Source organism: Mobula hypostoma, chromosome 5, assembly GCF_963921235.1.
Source record: "Mobula hypostoma chromosome 5, sMobHyp1.1, whole genome shotgun sequence".
Taxonomy (NCBI): domain Eukaryota; kingdom Metazoa; phylum Chordata; class Chondrichthyes; order Myliobatiformes; family Myliobatidae; genus Mobula; species Mobula hypostoma.
The window spans coordinates 13,830,554-13,852,587 of NC_086101.1; the positions used below are offsets into that span (position 1 = coordinate 13,830,554).

At 43.4% G+C, this 22,034-nt stretch overlaps 2 protein-coding genes across 8 annotated transcripts in view; one reads left to right on the top strand and one right to left on the bottom strand.

Annotated features, from left to right (window-relative positions):
* nfkbil1 (nuclear factor of kappa light polypeptide gene enhancer in B-cells inhibitor-like 1) overlaps nucleotides 1-16,922 on the bottom strand; it is a 39,366-nt gene extending 22,444 nt beyond the window's left edge. For 2 of the 5 annotated variants that reach the window (XM_063048067.1, XM_063048065.1), the window contains exons 1-3: nucleotides 16,790-16,893; nucleotides 13,429-14,592; nucleotides 7,666-7,952 (exon numbers count right to left, since the gene is read on the bottom strand). In XM_063048067.1, coding sequence (XP_062904137.1) covers nucleotides 7,666-7,952; nucleotides 13,429-13,487 — 346 coding nt within the window. In that variant the 5' untranslated portion in view covers nucleotides 13,488-14,592; nucleotides 16,790-16,893. Of the gene's footprint in view, nucleotides 1-7,665; nucleotides 7,953-13,428; nucleotides 14,593-16,500; nucleotides 16,579-16,789 lie in introns of those variants that run through there. The other 3 variants (XM_063048066.1, XM_063048068.1, XM_063048069.1) reach the window with 3 other exon arrangements.
* Nucleotides 16,923-16,949: 27 nt separating this feature from the next.
* The window catches only part of csnk2b (casein kinase 2, beta polypeptide), a 77,051-nt gene continuing 71,966 nt past the window's right edge, over nucleotides 16,950-22,034 (top strand). The window contains exon 1 of one of the 3 annotated variants that reach the window (XM_063048072.1): nucleotides 16,950-17,099. The gene's annotated coding sequence lies outside the window, so the exon portion shown is untranslated. Of the gene's footprint in view, nucleotides 17,100-17,841; nucleotides 17,986-22,034 lie in introns of those variants that run through there. The other 2 variants (XM_063048071.1, XM_063048073.1) reach the window with 2 other exon arrangements.

Genomic DNA, 22,034 nt, shown 5'->3' on the forward strand with positions numbered 1-22,034 from the left:
ATAGGAGCAACATTGAATAATTGGGGAAATCTGTCGGTTCCACATTACCAAAACCCCAGGAATGCCAGATTGTCACAGTTGCCCTCTGCCATCAGATTTCTGAATGGACAATGAAGATATGTACATCACTACCTCTGTACAGTGGTGACAGAAAGTTTGTGAACTCTGTAGAATTTTTTTATTTTTGCATAAGCATGATCTAAAATGTGATCAGATCTTCATGCAAGTCCTAAAAAGAGAACCCAATTAAATAAAACAAGAAATATTATACTTGCTAATTTATTGATTGAAAAAACTGATCCATTATTACATGTATTTGTTGGAAAAAGTATGTGAACCTTTGCTTTCAGTTACTGATGTGACCCCTTGTCCAGCCATAACTTCAGCCAAACATTTCCAGTAACTGTTGATCAGTCCCGCACATTGGCTTGGAGGAATTTTAGGCCATTCCTCTCTACAAAACTGCTTCAACTCTGGGATGTTGGTGGGCTTCCTTGCATGAACTGTTTGCTTCAGGACCTTCAACAACATTTCTATAGGATTAAGGCCAGGACTTTGACATGGCCATTCCAAAACACAAATTTTCTTCTTTTTAAACCATTCTGTTGTTGATCTACTCTTGTCTTTCAGATCATTGTCTTGTTGCATTATCCAACTATTAATCTTCAGGTGATGGACTACTATCCTGACATTCTCCTGTAAAATGGTCTTAACACAATTTTAACATAGAACATGGAAATCTACAGCACATTACAGGCCCTTCAGTCCACAATGTTGTGCCAACCACGTAACCTACTACAGAAACTGCCTAGAATTTCCCTACCACATACCCTCTATTTTTCTAAGCTCCATGCACCTACCTAAGAGTCTCTTAAAAGACACCATCGCATCCGCATTATTTTGAATTTATTGTTTCCTCAACGACTGCAAGCTGTCCAGGACCTGGGACAGCAAAGCAGCCTCAAACCATGAAGCTCCTTCCACCAGGTTTTGGTGTTGGTTTGCAGTGCCCTTTTTCCACCAAACATAGCAATGTGCATTTCTGCCAGAAAGTTCAACTTTTCTCTCATCTGTCCACAGAACAATGACCCAAAGGTGTTGCAGAACATCTAGGTGGTCTTTTTGTAATGCTCTTTTTGGAGAGCAGTGAGTCCTCCGTGGTGTCTTTGCATGATCACCATTCTTGTTCAGTGTTTTTCTAATAAAGGACAGAAGAACAAAGACTAGCAAGTTCTAGAGCTTTCTGTAGGTCCTTTGCTGTTACCCTTCATTCTTTTTCACCTCCTTCAACATTGCACATCATGCTCTTGGTGTGGTCTTTGCAGGATGCCCACACCCTAGGGGGAGTAGCAACAATACTGAATTTCCTCCATTTGGAGACAATTCCCTTACTATGGACTGATGAACACTCAGGTCTTTAGAAATGCTTTTGCAGCCTTTTCCAGTTTCATGCATCTCTACAATTCCTCTTCTATGGTCCTCTGAAAGTTGTTTTGATCAAGGCATGGTGCACATGAACAGATCTTTCTTGGGAAGAGCAAGCTTTGTCAGTAACTTGACTTCTTTTAATAGGGCAGGACACCTTTACAACCCAGAGCTCAAATCTCATCTCATTGATTGCAACACCAGACTCCAATTAGCTTTTACAGAAGGCATTACCTCAGACGTTCACATACCCCACCCCCCACAAGAAATACATGTAATATTGGATAATTTTTCGCAATAAATAAATGAACAAGCATAATGTCTTTTGTGTTATTTATTTAATTGTGTACTCTTTATCTAGCTTTAGGACTTACGTAAAGATCCGATCACATTTAAAGTCACATTTAGGCAGAAATAGAGAAACTTCCACAAAGTTCACAAACTTTCTAGCACCACTGTATATAGTTTGCTAGTTTGTTATGTGCTGTGTCGTAGGCAATCGTGGTCCTTCCATGAGCGTGATTGTTATGCACAATTTTTTCTACAGAAATGCTTTGCCATTGCCTTCTTCTGGGCAGTGTTTTCACAAATCAGGTGACCCCAGCCATTATCAATACTCTTCAGACTGTCTGCCTGGCGTCAGTGGTCGCATAACCAGGATTTGTGCAGCAGCTGCTCATACAACCATACACCCTCTGCTCCCATGGCATCACATGACCATAATTGGGAGGCTAAGCAGGTGCTACACCTTGCCCAAGGGTGACCTGCAGGCTAATGGAGGAATTACACCTCCTTTGGTAGCAACGTATCTCCACTCTGGTCACCTAGATATTGTAATTTAGTTTTTTTTTCAAATTATGTATTGCACTGCACTGCTGCCACAAAACAACAAATTTCACAACATACCAGTGATATTCAACTTGATCCTCATTCTATTCCATTGCCCTCCTGATTTGACCTAGGTAATTGGGAGTAAAAGACTTTGTAGTGTCAGGAGGCAAGCTGGCTACCCCTTGACCTGATCTTGCGGTCAAAGTGATAGCTTTGGTTGATATGAGTTTCTGGACAATGCTAATGTCCAGTATGTTAAAGACAGGATATTGCCACGGCCATTTGCAATGCATTGGAGCAAGTAAACTAAAAACTTTCACCTCAAACCTCATCTGTGGAAAGGTTTGGCTTGTGGCTGGTCTGAGATCTGGGACATTGTCATCAAGAAGAATCTTGTGATTTCCAGTATCTGTAACTTTTCTGCATTTTGATTGCTTTTGTTAGGTTAAACTCTACTGTTAGAGTGAAACTCAAATCCTGACACAGATATAATATGGCTAGCCTGTTTCACATAACTGCATGGAGAGAGTTTTGCTCTGTGTCTAACCCATTCATCACTGCCCTGGGAGTGTTCAATGGGAGAGTGTAAAGAAAGAATTACTCTACAAATAAGGCTCTATTGTTTTGACTACTTTCAGTCTGGTATCCTCAGGAATCAATCTGGTGCAAATTACATGGTGTTGGTGTCTCTTATCCCTCTCTTCCCCACAAAGTTGATCTCTACAAACACAGTGCTCAGTTTGGTCAGTCCATAATCTAGTCTCTCTTTCCAGATTAAACATAGAACAGCACAGCACAGGAACAGGCCCTTTCGCCCACAACGTTGTGCCAAACCAGCTAAAAAGGTAAATCAACCCTTCCCCACAAAACTAATCTCTCTTACTTACACAATATCTACTTCCTTCCTCACATTCATTGCCAATCTAAAACACCTCTTGAAAGCCTCGAATGTATTTGCCTCTACCACCATAGCAGGCAATGCATTCCAGGCATCCATCACTACTCTGAGTAAAATACTTAACCCTCACATTGAAACCTTCTTTCAATCTACCCCCTCTCCTCTCACCTCCAATGCATGCCCTCTGGTATTAGACATTTCTACCTTGGGAAAAAGGTGCTGTCTACTTTATCTACGCCTCTCATACTCTTGTAAACCTCCATCAGATCTCCCCTGAGCCCCCACCACTCCAAAGAAAACAACCAAGTTTGTCCAATCTCTAGTTATAGCACATACCCTCTCATTCAGGCAGCATCTTGGTAAACCTCTTCTGCACACTTTCCAAAGCCTTATCTTTTCTATAGAGGTGTATGCAATACTCCAAATGTGGCCGAACCACAGTTTTATAAAGTTTCAACATAACCTGTTGACTTTTGAACTCAATGCCTTGACTAATAAAATCAAGCATTCCATAAGCCTTCTTAACCACCGTATTGATCTGTGTAGCCATTTTCCTAGAGCTATGAATTTGGACCCCAAGATCTCTTTGCCCAGCAATACTTACGTAAGGGACAATTTTACCTTGAATGAGTTCTAAAAATGGACATGAAGAAACATTCAGTTTCCTCTTTAGTCCCCATTACTAACACAGAGGACAGCAATGTTATGGGAGTGTGGTAGCAGAGCACAGGGGGAGCTTTTGTAGAGATGAATTCTTGATCTCCCAATTTTACCTCATTATTGGCCTTGCATTTTATTTGTTTACTTACAATGCACTTACTCTGTAGCTGCTACACCATATTTAACATTCTGTTTTCCCTTTACTACCTTGACCTACTTACGTTTGGCACAATCTGCCTGGATGGATGGTACATTGATGAAGTTTTTCCACTGTATCTCTGCATACAGTATGACAATAAGGAAGCAATTCCAATACTTTGTACTTAACCAATATTGTCCCTGCACCATCAGTCTTCAATGTACCAATGAAAGTTATCTCACTATTCTGCTCTCTTTTTGCACTTCTTATTTAAATTTAAAATATATTATAAACTATATCAATATATATTATGTATTGCACTCTACTGCCATGATAATAAACCTGATTCTGTCCCAAACAATGTAAAGGAGTAGGGGAAAGGGAGATTTACCCTGTACCTAACTCATGTTACCATGGCCTCCAACCAACAGCGCTCACCTCAGCACTGAACTGGCTCCATGGCTGTGGCCTGTAGACATCAGGCTGCAGTCCTGAACTAGCTTTGTGGATATGGACTCACGATCAGGGACTCTGTAGTTCATGTTCTGTATTTGTTTGTTTGCATGATTTGTTCTTTTTATTTATATGTTGGGTGTTTAACAGTCTTTGCCATGTGTTTTTTTAAAAAAAAGTAGGTTCTATTGCATTTCTTTGTTTTGTGGTTGCCTGCAAGAAGATGAATCTCAAGGTGTACATATTTTGATAATAAATGTCCTTTGAGCTGTGATGTTCTCTTTACACTGGAAGAGCTTGAAGGGACAACACAGAGGGAGATGCGCTCTGAATTTAACCTCTGCAATCCCTGCTTGGGAATATGTGATGGGACATTGTAGAGGGAGCTTCAATTGGTGTTCAATTCCTCCTGACAGTGGTTAAAATGGCAATAATCTTATCTTGATCTTTTAATCTACCTCACTGTGGCCCTTGAACTTTATCCACCTGAACTGCCTGTTCTCAGTAACTGTATCATCTTGCTCTGCATTCATCATAAATGGCTGTGGTGGCTCACTCCTAGAGAGCTCAATGCCTTTATTGCACACTTTGAAAGGGAGAATAAAACTACACCTGTGTGAATTCCTGCAGCATCTGGTGACCCTGTGATCACTGTCCTGAAGGCCAAATTTCAAACATTTTTTGAGAAAGTGAACCTTCAAAAGGTGGCAGGCCCTGATGGTGTACCTGGCAGGGCTCTGAAAACCTGTGCTAACCAACTGATGACTGCCATAGTCAGAGGTTCCCATATCTTTCCAAAGGGGGACAATCATACCAGTGCCCAGGAAGAGCAGGGTCAGCTGTCTCAATGACTATCACCCAGTGGCACTCACATCTACAACCAAGAAGTTGGTCATGGCTAGAATCAACTGCCAAAGTGCAGACATGGACCCACTGCAACTTGCCTATCACCACAATAGGTCTACAGTGGATACAATCTCACTGCCTCTCCATTGGCCTTGGATCACTTGGATAACATCATAGCTACATCGGGCTGCTGCTTACTGACTACAGCTCACTGTTCAACACAATCATACCCTCAGTTCTAATCAACAAGTACCAAAAACCTGGGCCTCTGTACCTCTGGACCTATGACTTCCTCACCAGATAACATAGTCTATGCAGATTAGAAATAATATCTCTTCCTCACTAACAATCAATGCTGGCACACCTCAATGATATGTGCCTGGCCCACTGCTCTACTTTCTCTACATCTACAACTGTGTGACTAGGCACAGCTCAAACGCTACCCATAAATTTGCCAACGACACAACTATCGCTGATGGAATTTCAGATGCTGACAAAGAAGCGTATGGCACGATCCATCAGCTGTTTGCGTGCTGTCGCAGCAGAACCTCGCACTCAACGACCGTAAGACCAAGAAATTGATTGTGAACTTCAGGAAGTCGAGGGAAGACATCATCTGTAAGTCCTCATCGATAGATCAAAAGTGGAAAGGGTGAGCAGCTTCAAGTTCCTGGGTGTCATCATCTCTGAGTACTTATCCTCGGGCCATGAGATTGATGCAATTAAAAAGAAGGCACAACAGTGGCTATATTTCATTAGGAGTTTTAGGAGATTTTATATATATCAATGGAAAAAAAGAAAAAAAAAACCCCAAAAAAAAACCCACCGTGCAACTAACTAAAAGCAAAGCAAAGCAATGGGCTAACTTGAAACCAAACAGAGTTAAACTTAAAATCACGTCCTCAATCCCGACCTCCATTAAAACAGTGAAGAGAAAACAAGAAGGGTAAATATTACATTAAATGAAAATATCGAATAAAAGGTCCCCAAATCTGTTCAAATTTAAATGAAGAATCATAAAGGTTACTTCTAATTTTCTCCAGATTCAAACATAAAATCGTCTGAGAAAACCAAAAAAAGGTAGTTGGAGCATTAAGCTCTTTCCAATGTTGTAAAATACATCTTTTCGCCATTAAAGTAAGAAATGCAATCATTCTACGGGCTGAAGGGGAAAGATTACTAGAAATTTTAGGTAGTCCAAAGATAGCAGTAATAGGGTGAGGAGAGATATCTATATTTAATACCTTAGAAATAATATTGAAAATATCTCTCCAAAAAGTTTCCAAAGTAGGGCAAGACCAAAACATATGAGTTAAAGAGGCTATCTGCCCCGAACATCTATCACAGAAAGGATTAATATGCGAGTAAAAACGCGCTAACTTATCTTTGGACATATGTGCTCTATGAACCACTTTAAATTGAATTAGGGAATGTTTAGCACAAATAGAGGAAGTATTAACTAGTATACTATTATGTTATCTTGGTTTCTTATGCTTAAATTACATTGTTTGTAGTATTTTCTTTTTGGTATTGTTATCTTTTGGAATTTTATTATACTTTAACATTGTATTAATGTTTATATGGCTTACCTTTTTTGTATACTTACTCAATAAAAAGATTTAAAAAGAAAGAAAGAAAGGAGTTTTAGGAGAACTGGTATGTCACCAAAGACTACGAATTTCTACAGATGTACCATGGAGAGCATTCTAACTGGTTGCATCACGATCTGGTATGGAGGGGCCACTGCACAGGATCAAAAAAAGCTGCAGAAAGTTGCAAACTGAGCCCCTTCAGGACATACGCCCGTGATATTAAACCTGGTTCTGATCCTGTTATCATGTTCACTACTCGATGTACTTACAGATGCAATGACCTATCTGGATGGCATGCAAACCTTTCACTGTAGCTCAGTACAAGACACAATAATTGGTGTTCATTTTGGTTTCTATTTGTCATAGTTTCCAAGATAGTGAAAAGCTCATCTTGGATACTGTTCATACAGATCAGAGCATTGAGCTGGAATGAGGTAAAACAATAACAAGGCAGAATAAAGATCATATCAAGGAAGATTGAGGCTGAGAGTTCATCTTACTGTACAAGAGGGCAACTTGAGAGTCAGATAGCAGTGGGATAGAGCCTGACGGTTTGGGCTTTGAGGCTTTCTATCTTCTGGTTGAGAGGAGTGAGGAGACGAAAGAATGCCCAGGGTGCATGGGTCTTTGCTTATGTTGTGTGCTTTACTGAAGCACGAGAAGTACAGACAGTCTATAGAAGTGAGGCCGGTTCCATGCCAATATCGTGCAATCCTACCCGTGGTCCATTTGAACGAAACATCAAATTCCACTGCCCACCCCCCACCCCCATATCTTTGATACCTCACCCTGGGCCTGACTCCCTCCTACTTCCACATTACCTCTCTTTCCCTTCCTCACCGCCTCCCTGGCTGCCAGGTGCAGCGGAGTATTTCCTCTCTGGTCTCGGATCATCGGGTCAGCTCCATGCCTCAGCAGCAGACGTGCAGCCGTGCCCTCCCTCCGCTTGCAGGCCACGTGCAGCGGGGTGCGGCCTTTCCGCCCGGTAAATGACACTGGCAGCAGCCGGTGCTTGCGGAGGTAGGACTTCAGCTTTGGGATGCTGCCCTCCTCCACGTAACGCAGCAACCTCTTCTGCTTCCGGGAAAACATGGCCATGGTCCGAACCCTGGCACGGTATAAAATCCATTGACAAATAAGCAACTGCTTGAAAAGTGTCCCAAATACAAGAGCAAATACAATTATTTGAAATGAAAGCATCATTCTGCAATGACACTGTGCACCCCAAATGGCCAGGATTAGTAAGTACTTAGTGTAGTAAGATAGACCATTTCATCCAATCAGTCCTGGTATTTATGCTCCATGTGCATCTCCTCTAAATGTCTTCTCTCCCACCCCCACCATCCCATTCCACCAACCCCTCTCATTAAGCTCCCCTTTAAACCTTCCTCAACATCTCCCTATGGGACTGAGTTCCACATTCTCAGCAGTCCTCCATTAAAATTCAAAGTAAAATTTATTATCAGAGTACATATATGTCACCACATAAAACCCTGAGATTCTTTATCCTGCAGGCATACTTAGCAATCTATAGAACAGTAACTGTAAACAGGACCAATAGATGACAAACTGCGCACATACAAAAACAAATAAATAGCAATAAATAACAAGAGCATGAAATAACAAAATAAAGAGTCCTTAAAGTGAGATCACTGGTTGTGGGAACACCAGAAATAGAATGAGTGTAGTTATCCCCTTTTGTTCAAGATGGTCGAGGGGTAGTTACTGTTCTTGAACCTAGTGGTGTGTGTCCTGAGACACCTGTACTTTCTACTGTAAACGTAACTTTGCTGGATCAAATAACGACAGCACAAAAAGATCATTACTTATCTCTTCACCCATTTATTTCTTCGAGCTCAGCTGGCGAGTGAACTTGGACCCGACATCAGGGAGAGAACCTTTCTCATTTCCCCGGCGGTTCTACAAGTTCACTGCCTGATGTCAGAATCATCAGAAGTTATAAGGCCACCGATACAAAAGAACAATCAGTTTGATAACCATTCCGGTCAAGTCAATGGACTATTGATACAGAGAACCATCAGTTTGATAACTATTCTGGCCAAGTCAATGGACTATTGATACAAAAGTACCACCAATTTGTTACACTCCAGCCACCTTAACTAAAGAAAAGAATGCCCTACCTGGTTTGCTGGAGCTACAACTTAATTACAAAGATAAGAACATCTGTCAAATTTATGCTTGAATTAAGAAAGGAATGTTCTAATTTCCATCAGGTACTGCTTTTTGTCAAAATCAAAAGGTGTGAAGAGCCCAGAGACATCTGATGTGGGTCTGAGTGAACTTTAACCCTTATCTTGCTCCAAAGAAAGTAGCTGAGAGACATTATTCAAACACACTGCAGTCACAGACATAGTCAATACTGAATCCATTGTTTACAGGAATCTGAGAATCCCCCATTCCCTTAAAACTTTATCACTACCTGATGGCAACAGTTAGAAAAGAGCTCGGCCTGGGTGGTGAGGATCTTTAGTGATGGATGCTACTTTTCTATAGCAACATTTCATGTAGGTGTGCTCAATGGCTGGGAGGACTTTACCCGTGATGTACTGGGTTAGATTCATTACCTTTTGTAGGTTTTTCCATTCAAAGACATTGGTGTTCCCATACCAGGCCATAACGCAGCCAGTCAATACACTTTCCACTACACATCTATAAAAGTTAGTCTTGGTTTTCGATGACCTGTTGAATCTCTGCAGACTCCAAAGGAAATAGAGGGACTGTCATACTTCTGTAATCCTCTCACCGGGCTCATAAACAAACTTGGCTTATTATCTAACAGCCACGTGACTCAGCAGTTCAAGTATAATGTGGAATATTTTGGATTGGAAACAAGAAACCTTAACGCAGAAGGAACTTAACCAATAAACGCAAGCACTAAAGTAACCAGGAATCAATAATGAAGAATTTGAAAATAGCAACTAATGGGGCTACACCTACAGTGACATCAATTGGAGATCCATTCCCATCGCTGTTTATAACGAGTTAGTGCATTCTCCATTTCCTCTGGCACTGCTAATCAGGATAGTATCACAGCTGCAGAAAAGGAGGTGGTCATGGAGGGATTGTCTACTGAGTCATTGTGGGTGGAAGTCAGAAACAGGAAGGGGACAATTACTCTATTGGGTGTTTTTTTTTATATAAAGTCCCCAATAGCAACAGGGATATCGAGGAGCAGATGGGGAGGCAGATTCTGAAGCAGTGCAATAATAATAGGGTTGTGATGGGTGATTTTAACTTTCCTAATATTGACTGGCATCTCCTGAGAGCAAGGGGTTTAGATGGGGTCTAGTTTATTAAGTGTGTTCAGGAAGGTTTCCTAACACAATATGTAGATAAGCCTACAAGAGTAGAGGCTGTTCTCGATTAGATTAGATTAGATTAGATTCAACTTTATTGTCAGTGTGCCGAGTAGATACAAAGCCAAAGAAATGCAGTTAGCATCTGACCAGAAATGCAAAGAATGGTGTTATTTACAAAATAACTGCGAATAAAAAGTAAGTGCTACAGCACACAAATATAAAAGGACTGAGACAATACTGCTTAGCACTGTGATGTGAGGTTCAACAGGGTCACAGCCTCAGGGAAGAAGCTCTTCCTGTGCCTGCTGGTGTGGGACTGGAGGCTCCTGTAGTGCCTACTGGATGGGAGGAGAGTAAAAAGTCCATGGTTAGGGTGAGATGCATCCTTGATAATGCTTTTCGCCCTGCCCAGGCAGGAGCTCAAGAATGAAATGAGGAGAGCTGGAAGGGGCCATGAGGAGGCCTTGGTGAGCAGGATTAAGGAAAACCCCAAGGCTTTTTACAAGTATGCGAAGAGCAAGAGGATGAGTCGCGTGAGAATAGGACCAATCAGGTGTATGGAGCTGCAGGACGGAGCGGAGGTACTTGATGAATACTGTGCTTCAGTATTCACCAGGGAAAAGGACCTTGGCAATTGTGGGGATGACTTACAGTGGACTGAAAGGCTTGAGTGTATAGAGATTAAGAAAGATGATGTGCTGGAGTTTTTGAAAGGTATTAAGTCAGATAAGTTGCCAGGACTGGACGAGATATACACCAGGCTACTTGGGAAGCGAGGGAGGAGATTGCTGAGCCTCTGCCGATGATGTTTGCATTATCAATAGGGACAGGAGAAGTACCAGAGGATTGGAAGGTTGCAAACGTTGTTCCCTTGTTCAAGAAAGGGAGTAGAGATAACCCACGAAACTACAGACCAGTGAGTCTTACTTCAGTGGTGGGCAAGGTGTTGGAGAAGATCCTGAGAGGCAGGATTTATGAGCATTTGGAGAGACAATCTGGTTTTGGGTAGGTGGGGTTTGTCAGCTTGGACAGCAGCCCACCTAGAAGGAAAACTCTTGATTTTAAACCTCTGCTGCCTTGCGGTCATACCCACCCACGGAAAGGGCTTCGGGATTAAACCCAGACGAAGAAATCTGGAGTCAGGGTCCCCAAGGCAGTTTGATGTTGTTTAAAACTTTACTCTGGCAGCCTCCGCGACGACACTGGTGCCAAGCTGTATCGGCGTTTGCCCTTCCCTTGGACTACATCAGTGACGTGGAGAGGGGGAACCCACTACATGGACAACAGCCGGTTCTTCAAATCTCGTCCAGGCTTGTGCCCTGGAGAGGACACAGTCCACTGGAGGCGCAAACCCATGATCCCCTGGGATCAACAGCTGCCAACAGTAATCTGATTGGGGATAGTCACCATGGCTTTGTCAAAGGCAGGTCAAGCCTTACGAACCTAACTGAAATCTTTGAGGATGTAACAAAACACATTGATGAAGGTAGAACAGTGGATGTAGTATATGTGGATTTTAGTAAGGCATTTGATAAGGTTCCCCATGCGAGGCTCATCCAGAAAGTGATGAGACATGGGATCCAAAGAGACTTTGCTTTGTGGATTCATAATTAGCTTGCATACAGAAGGTATAGCGTCGTTGCAGATGGTTCGTAATCTGCCTGGAGGACGGTGACCAGTGATGTTCTGTAGGGATCTGTTCCGGGACCCTTGCTCTTTGTGATTTTTATAAATGACATGGACGAAGAAGTAGAGGGGTGGGTTAGTAAGTTTGCTGATGACACAAAAGTTGGGGGTGTTGTGAATAGTCTGGAAGGTTGTCAGAAGTTACAGCACGACACTGATAGGATGCAGAGCTGGGCAGAGAAGTGGTACATAGGGTTCAACCCAGATGAGTGTGAAGTGGTTCATTTTAATAGGTCAAATTTGAAGATAAAATAAAATATTAATGCTCACCTCACTACAGGAAGGATGTGGATACGAGACAGAGAGACAGATTTAAAAGGATGTTGCCTGGATTGGAGAGCATGCCTTATGAGAACAGGTTAAGTGAACTTGGCTTTTTCCCCTTGGAGTAACGGAGGGTGAGAGGTGACCTGATAGAGGCGTATAAGATAATGAGAGGCATTGATTGTGTGGATGGCCAGAGGCTTTTTCCCAGGGCTTAAATGGCTAACATGAGGGGACACAGTTTTAAGGTGCTTGGAAGCAGGTACAAGGGGGATGTCAAGAGGTAAGTTTTTCCGCAGATAGTGGTGGGTGCATAGAATGCACTGCTGGTGAAGGTGGTAAAGGCGGATACGGTGGAGACTTTTAAGACACTCTTGGGTAGGTACATAGAGCTTAGAAAAATAGAGGGCTATGCAGTAGGGAAATCCTAGGCAATTTCTAGAGTAGGTTACATGATTGGCACAGCTTTGTGGGCCAAAGTGCGGTCGTTTTCGATGTTCTATGAATCTGGAGTAACACACGATACGCTGGAGAAACTCAGCAGTCAAGCAGTATCAATGGAGGGAAATAGGCAGACTAGATCAGGGATCCCCAACCTTTTCTGCACTGCAGACCGGTTTAATACTGACAATATTCTTGCGGACTGGCCGACCCGGGGGGGGGGGGTAGGGTTGCCAACGGACAAGAGTAGCACTCAAATACATTGTGTTTACCCTGTGAAAGACTACAATGACCATGAGGCCTTGCGCGGGCACCTGTGTGTGCATGCGCGACTTGCGCTTGCGTGTACCTGCCGATTTTTTTCTAAAAATCGTTTTTGGCGATTCTGCTCGGGGAGGGGTGTTAATCACAACTGGAATATAGGTAATAAGTGGCTAATACACTCAATTTCATTTCTAAAAGGGTTTATCTAACGAATTTAATATTAAACACACACTGTATATTTTCCTCGCATGAATATAGTGATAAGTCAATTATCAAGGGAGGACAGGGCTTGAAGTAAGTGTTGAACGAACTTCCAGTAGAAGTGGTAGAGGCAGGTTCGATATTATCATTTAAAGAAAAATTGGATAGGTATACGGACAGGAAAGGAATGGAGGGTTATGGGCTGAGTGCAGGTCGGTGGGACTAGGTGAGAGTAGCGTTCGGCACGGACTAGCAGGGCAGAGATGGCCCATTTCAGTGCTGTAATTGCTATATGGTTATATAAGTCACTTATAATCAATAGCATCATAACAATTTAAGTAACGTTTGGATATTAAACACACAGCACATATTTTCCACGCATGAACATATAAAATCATTGCAACACACCAATATCGTTGAATCAGTGGGAGCCCTGGGCTTGTTTCCCTGCAACAAGACGGTTCCATCGAGGGGTGATGGGAGACAGCGATACTCGAAGGGGGTTCCTATGTCCAGTCTATTCCGCAATTTAGTTTTCGTTGCATTTATTGCAGGGATATGCTGGAAATGGAAGCAACGTTTTCAGTGCTTTCATGCCTATCTCAGGATATTTAGCCTTGACTTTGATCCAGAATGCCGGCAGAGATGTTATGTCAAACATACTTTTCAGCCCGCCGTCATTTGCAAGCTCGTGGAGTTGATCTTCTTCCTGCGTTGACATGGATGATGCGCTGGTAATGACCGTGTGTGCGTTCAAGCTCAACAGTGGGTGTGACAGGGAATGAGGAAAGGTTTCCTCGCGGCCTGGTAGCGCATGCTTTGCGGCCCGGTGGTTGGGGACCGCTGGACTAGATGAAGGTTTTGACCTGAGAAGGCAATTGTTCTTTTCTTATGCAGACATAGCCTGACACTGAGCTCTCTCAGCAGAATGATGCAGTCCAAACTAAAAGGATTAATTTTTCTAATTGATGATGCTTTGTGACGATGCTGAATGCAGCCTATTTAGTGTTTCTAACATGTACTTTGTTTTTGTTTTAATACTTCCACTATCTGCACATTTCTTGAGCAACAAACAAGATGTGGGCCAGGCAGCATCTGTAGAGGGAAACGGGGAGACAATGTTTCCAGTCAGGATTCCTTCAAGCAAGGACATCACCAGATTCAAGAATAGCCACTCGTTTTCCACCATTCTGTTCTTGAACCAGCATGCAGAACCCCAGCCACTGCCTCAGTAAAGCAACACCAAGACCACTTGGCACTGCAATTGATTAGGTTTTTTGTTCCAATTGTGTTCTCACACATTTGTTTACATTTTACTTGTGATTGCTGCATATACAATGCTGCCAAAAGTAAGTTTTTCATTGCAGCTAGGCATCCGTGCACTTGTGCAGATGACCATAAACTCAATTTCGCATTGTATGCTGCTGCATATTCCAACACCAACAGTCCCTTGTGTCTCCCTCAGCAGATTTCTGCTTAGTTTACTCCGTTGGGAGCTGGCATGGACTTCAAAAGTCGTGAGACTACAGTTGCTGAAACTTGAAATCAGGAACTCTGCTGGTCGAGCAGCATCTACGGGAGAGGAAAGGCACTGTCAAACTCAAGGTGGACTTTGTTGGAATATGCACAAACACATGTGTACAGGTGCAATGAAAGACTTACTGGCGGTGGCATCACACATACGGATTGAGATATCAACATTCACTAGAAAACATTAATTTAAACTTAAACCATCTACAGTTCTTACAAGAGAGAACACAGTTAGAACAAAAACACAAAGTTATCAACATTGTGGGTCAAACTTCTGTAGATGCGTAGTGGGGAGTATATTGACTCACTGCTTCTTGGCCTGGTATGGAAACATCAATGCCCCAGAACGGGTAATCCTACAAAAGGTAGTGGATTCTGCCCAGTACAACATGGGTAAAGTCCTCTCTACCATTGATACATGGCTCTGGTGGAGGACTTTGTCAAATGGTGCAAGCTGAATCATTTGCAGCTCAACATCAGTACGACAAAGGAGAAGGTGATGGACTTTAGTAAGATTTAAGACTGCACTACTCCCTGATACTATTGATAGTGAGGACATGGATGTGGTGAGGACCTACAAGTATCGGGGGGTGCACCTGGATGACAGACTTGAGTGCAGCACCAACACCGAGGCCGTGCACAAGAAGGGCTAGAGGCACTTCTGCTTCCTGAGGAGACTGAGGAGTGTGCAGGTCTCTACTTCACGTTCTACCAGTCTGTTGTCGCCAGTAGAATTTCCCATGCGGTGGTGTGCTGGGGCACAAGTGATGCCAATCGGCTCAATAAACTGATTAGAAAGGCTGACGCTGTTATAGGAGTCAAACTGGATACTGGAGGCTGTGGTAGAACAAAGGACCCTACTGAAAAGCCTGGCAATTCTGGAGAATGTTTCTCACCCTCTGCATGCCACCTTGGCTGAACAAAGGAGTACTTTTAGAAATAGACTAAGACAACTCCCTAGCTCCAAAGAGCGCTGTATGAGGTCATTCTTACTCTCAGCCATTAGGCTCTATAATGAGTCAACCTATAGCCGGGGAAGTGATAACCCCCTCCTGTTAGACTGTTTGTGATAACTTATTTTTTTATTCTTCCTACTAATACTTATATATGTACACTTGCAATGCTACTGTAACACTACAATTTTCCTTTGTGATCAATAAAGTATCTATCATGAAACACTGTCATAGGGAAGCAGCATCCATCATCAGAGATCCTCACCACCCAGGTCATGTTCTCTTCTTGCTGCTGCCATTAGGTAGAAGGTACAGAAGCCTCAGGACTCACACCACCAGATTTAAGAACAGTTACTTCCCCTCAACCATCAGGCTCTTAAATAAAAGCAGATAACTATACTCTCTTGCCCCATCATTGAAATATTCCTACAACCAATAATCTCACTGTAAGGACTCTTCTTCTCATATTTTCGTTATTCATTGTTATTTATTTATATTCGCAGTTGCACAGTTTGTCTTCTGCGCTCTAGTTGATCTTTCATTGAACCCATTATGGATTTGCTGAGTATGCCCACAAGAATATCAGAACCGGAATCAGATTTAACATCACCAGCGTTGTGTCGTGAAATTTGTAACTCAGCGGCAGCAGTACAATGCGATACATGATAATATCGAAAAAAATGAAGTCAATTACAGATAGCATATATCTGCATATTACATTATAGAGCAAAAACAGAAATATTAAAAAAGTACAGTTCCGCCGAAGGGTTTCGGACCGAAACCTCGACTGTACTCTTTTCCTAGATGCTGCCTGGCCTGTTGAGTTCCTCCAGCAGTTCGTGTGTGTTGCTCGGATTTCCAGCATCTGCAGATGTTCTCGTTTGTAAAAAGGTGAGGTACAGTAGTGTACATGGGTTCAATGTCCATTTAGGAATCGGATGCGAAAGGGGAAGAAGCTGTTCTTGAATCGCTAAGTGTGTGCCTTCGGCTTCTATACCTCCTTCCTGATGGTAACAGTGAGAAGAGGACATATCCTGGGCGGTGGGAGCCCTTAATAATGGACGCCGCTGCTTGAAGAGGTCTTGGATATTCATGATGACGTATATGTACTTTGATAATAAAGTTTACTTTGAACTTTGAATCTTTACCAATTTATCTCCCCCCCCCCCCCAAAGATGCTGTTCGAGCCGCTGAGTTCCAGCAGTTTAGTACTGCAAGGACTCAACAGCCCAGTGGCTCCCCTCTAATGACTGAAGATGAGGAATATATTTAAAACAAACATCTACCTTAGTGTGTAGGGTCTTGGCGTTCACGAATTAAACCATCCCGAGATAGAAGGAGGTGCAATTATCTTCATCCGTCAATGAATCCCCATTGCTTCGAGCCTGCGGCCTCCTTACACCGGTTGCCAAGGTCGACGTCACTTCCTGCCCGGGGCCCGGAAATTGGGCCTGCCTGGAGTGGTGGGGAGGCAATCGCGCCGACCGTGGACTAAGGACAATCCGGGGAACAGCGGACCCTCTCAACGCATCCACACAGCGCGCATACACAAACATTGTCACGACTCCATTAAAAAAAAGCAGCGACTCGGAACTGGTAAATATTTTGTCTTCCAATTCTAGAAAAAATCTAAATGCATTCCACTAGCATGCCCATCTGATGGCCAGTGGTAGCCATTTAGATCGGAGAGCTGCGTTAGCCAAAGAAGGTAGAAGTGTTTTTCTGTTTTAGGAGGGGAAACTGAAAGAAGGAAATATTTGTACATGTTGATGAGGGGGATACCATTTGAGCTAGGCCGCGTTGCTACGGGGCATGGGGGGTGGGGGAAGCTGAGACGACCTAATATGAAGTGGGCTGTCCTTCCTTCCCGTTTAATCCTATCAGAAGATGAAGCTGAAGGCAGTTCAGACGCTGATGGTGAAGCACGTTGTCAATCAATGTTCGCGCGCTTCCGGCTCCGAAAGATTGGTTGACCCGTGTGGATCATCGCCGGTGCGTGGAGATTAAACGTTTTATTCGATTGCCAGTAATGATAACGAACGGGTTTTTGGTCACACAGACGTAACATTATTCATTATTTATGTTCTGGAAAGCCATTTCAGTCTATCTAGTTTTGTAAATGATTAAGTGGAAGGTGAAGGCGATGCTGCTTCTGCAAAGGAAGCTGGGAGGCTTGTAGTCTCGTGTTTAGACCGGCAAGCCTGGGTGCCATCACTGACGTCAGTTTTGGACTACAGATCCCAGCGGACCGAACGGTCAATCGCGAACAGGCGCAGTGACGGCTGAAGCCGCATTCCACCGCCTGTCCCTAATCCGTACAAGGCGAGCGGGGGCCACATTTGAAGCTGTTGCACTGTAGTTAATCCGACTCTTGTGTGCCAAAACAGCTTCCTGTCGCGTATAAATAGGACAATGTGTGGAATCTAGACGCTGATCATCTGCAGTCTGATATTGTTGGGGTTTCCTGCTGCCTTTTTGTCAGGTACCTGCTTTTCTGCACCGGTTTCATCAATTTCCGTTCCAGGTGTATTAATTACTTTTTTCCCCCGTGATTTTTGAAGGCGTGATACTGAGTACCCTTATATTGGACCATGTAACTAGAATAATTATTAGGAAAATCATGTTACAGATTGAGGTTAGGCGTAGGTTTTTCATTTCAAAGCAATTCAAGCCATTTTGTTAACACATGTATTTGATCATTTTGTAGTCTCCCTAGGGTAGAAAAATACTGCAAGCTGATAAACGATATCTGCAATTTTTTTTTTTGCAGTTTCGTTATTTGTGTGCATTCCATTAACTCTTGTTTAAATCTGAATTTTTAAATTTCAATTGCTTTAATTGTAAAATCAAATGGTACAACACGTCATTTGGTCTGTCATGAGTACATAAAGGAATAGTCTAATCCCTCTCTTATTTTTAAATCCATTTCAGGTCATGTTTTTTCTCATTTGCCTTTCTTTATTATCATTTCATCTTTCTCAGCACATGGCTTATAACAACTATCTTTATTCTATAGCAATTATTACAGAAACCTGTCAGATCTCCACTTAGATCCTGTATCTGTAGGGTGCCCGTGCAGCCGTGCCCTTCTTCCCAGGAATGTCTCTTGCACTCCATTTCACATTTTTGCTTCCTTCCTCAAGAGCAAAACATTCAGCACGTGGTGTAGTTGCTGAATTAATGCCCTCTTGTATTCTGTGCTCCTGTTGCAAAGCCCAGAGCTTAACTTGGAGGATAGTCAAGGGGATGAATTTCCCAGTTCTCTCCAGGTTACGTGTCCAACTTGTGGACTGCCATTGCAGGATACACCCTGAGCTAGTGTGCAGAGGACAGAATCAGCTTTATTATCACTACCATGCCAAGCAGTGCCATACTATGAACTGCGATTAGAAATAAATAAACAAGTGCGCGCGTATATATGCACGCACCGCACTCGCACCCTGAAAGAAGCTGTTCCTTACACATTGTGTGTACCTCCTCTCTGATTATAGTAATGAGAGGAGGACATGTCCTGGGTGGAGGGTGGATCATGCTTACCGCAGCAATGTACTCTATGTTGTCCATTTGGTACGCTCTCACACTTAGTGTCACGCCATACAAACATGTCCTACCCAGGCATAATACTGTAAGCTCCCACAGTGATGTACAGCCAGTCCCAGTGTGAAGGAGACCAGTACCAGTACTACCGTAAGGCCACAGTGCACATTGCAACCAGACTGACTCTCATGGGGATGCAGAGAAGTGTATCCCAGCATTGTAATGAAAAGTCACAAGAGGGGGACACACCCAGACATAGTGTCAGGAGGACACAGTCAGTCGTATTCCGGTGCTGTACTTTAAGATCACAGACCAGGACACACCAGACGCAACATCCTCAGGGCATACACCAGCCTTACCCTGGTACAGTGCTCTAAGTTCGTAGAGCGGAACATAAGCAGATCCAGTGACAGTGGGACATGCCGCAGACCTATCCCACATTGTACTCTCGGGTCCCAGAACAGTACATGGACCTAGTATCTTGGGTACAGGGATTGTGTACATCCATCTATTGATGCTTCTGGACACATCTTCAGTGATGTTCCTGGAATCATTGGGTGTTTTGGGTCTTTCAACATCATACAATCTCCTCCAGGTGACCCAGCCGGGGCTGATCAGACCCCAGCCTGTGTCCAGATGGCTAGCTACTTATGACTCCATGGCTCCCCTCTTTTGAGCCACAGCCATCTTGAGGCACTCTCTGCCGCAGCGGTGGTACTGCGGATGGCTCTCCTCTTCCTCTGCCCCTCAATGCCCAAATTGCTGAAGGCTCTAACTAAAGAATCCCCTACAACCAACCACAAGTCCTATTCCAACATTATACTCAAGTCACACAGTATGGCAGTACATAGGACTTGAGCATTTGGGAGAGGGGCAGAATGGATGGGGATTCACTTGCTACTGGTGCTGGGCTTCAGGTACCTTCTACCGAGTGGGTTCTAGGCACTCTGGATGTTTCACTTCCTCCCTCACTGAGTTGGTGGGGCTGACTTCAAGTTGTGAACATCACTTAAGAAGGTTCTTGGGAAACTGAAAGGTTCAAAGGAAGTTAAGTTACATAGACCTGATGGTATACATCCCAGATTTCTGAAAGAGATGGCGTTAGTAATGTTCATTTAAGAATCGCTAGATTCTGGAATGGTTCCGGAAGACTGGAAAATGTCGCTCCTCTCTTCAGGAAGGGAGAGAGGCAGAAGAAAGGAAACCATAGGCCAGTTAGTCTGACTTCAGTGGTTTTGCTGACGTTGGAGTAGATTATTAAAGATTGGGTCTCGGGGTACTTGGAGGCACATGATTTCCTCAAGGGGAGTTTCCAGCATGGATAAAGCAGTAGCTGATTGGCAGGAGGCCAGGAGTGGGAATAAAGGGAGTGTTTTCTGGCTGGCTGCCAGTGACTAGTGATGGGTCCATGTTTGGACCGATTCTTTTTGTTATACGCCAATGATTTGGATGATGGAATTGATGTCTTTGTTGCAAAGTTTGCAGACAATATTGTTGGAGGGGCAGGTAGGTTTAAGGAACTAGGCTACAGAAGGACAGACAGATTAGGAGAACGAGTATAGAAATGGCAGGTGGAATATAATGTTGGGAAGTGTATGGTCGTGCACTTTTGATAGAAGAAATAAAAGGGTGGTTTATTTTCTAAATGGAGAGAGAATTCAAACATCCTTGTGCAGGATTCCCTAAAGGTTAATTTGCAGGTTGTGCCTGTGGTGAGGAAGGCAAATGCAATGTTGGCATCCATTTGAAGAGCCCTAGAATATAAAATGAAGGATTTAATGTTGAGACCTTAAAGCACTGGCAAGGGCTCACTTGGAGTGTGTGAGCAGTTTTGGGCCCTTTGTCTAAGAAAAGCACTAACATTGCAGAGGGTTCAAAGGAGGTTCACAAAAATGATTGGGCCATTCAGTTGGCTTGTCATATGAAGAGCGTTTGATGACTGGTCCTGTATTCGCTGGAATTCAGAAGAATGAGGGGTGACCTCATTGAAACCTATCATATGGCGAAAGGCCTTGATAGAGTGGATGTGGAGCAGTTTCTCCTATGGAGGGAGAGTCTAAGACCAGAGGAGACAGCCTCAGAATTCGAGGGGCGTCCTTTTAGAACAGAGGGATTTATTTAGCCACAAAGTGGTGAATCTGGAATTCTTTGCTACAGGCAGTAGTGGAGACGGTTTTCATGTATATTTAAGGCAGAGGTTGATAGGTTCTTGATTGATCAGGGCATGAAAGGATACGGGGGAGATGGGGGCTAAGAGGTGAAATGGAGGAGCAGGCTCGATCGGCCAAATGGCTTAATTCTGCTCCTATATCTTATAGTCTTGTGGTCTTATTCTACAACATTGTTAAGGATTACATTGTTTGGGCAAGGTGAAGCCTTTCTTGATCGATTGAAAAGTAGAGCGAGCTCATAGTTGCTCCTTCATCTTTTTTTGTATATTCTTGTGATCTCAACTTGTCCTATCGTTTCCATTAACTCATACACTGATACACTTAGATTCATTTGCCTTGTGTTTCCTTCACATACCAATACCATCGTCCCGCAGAGACTAGTGGAGAAACTGTCGCTGCTTGGCCTTAGCACTGCCATGTGTCGCTGGACTCTGGATTTCTTGACAGGGAGACCACAGTCAGTCCGTGTTGGCAGGAACATCTCCATCACACTGAACACTGGATCCCCACAAAGCTGTGTGCTTAGCCCATTGCTGTTTACACTGCTAACACATGACTGTGCAGCCAGATTCAAGGAGAACTTGATTATTAAATTTGCAGATGATACCACAGTGGTGGGACTCATCAGCAAAAATGATGAAACAATGTACAGGGAGGAGGTCAAACACCTAGAGAGCTGGTGCAGGGATAACAACTTGATGCTTAATGTCACCAAAACCAAGGAGATGATCCTCGATTTCAGACGGTCTCAGCCTGAGCACACACCCCTCAGCATCAGTGGCTCCACAGTGGAGAGAGTGGAAAACATCAAATTCCTTGGGGT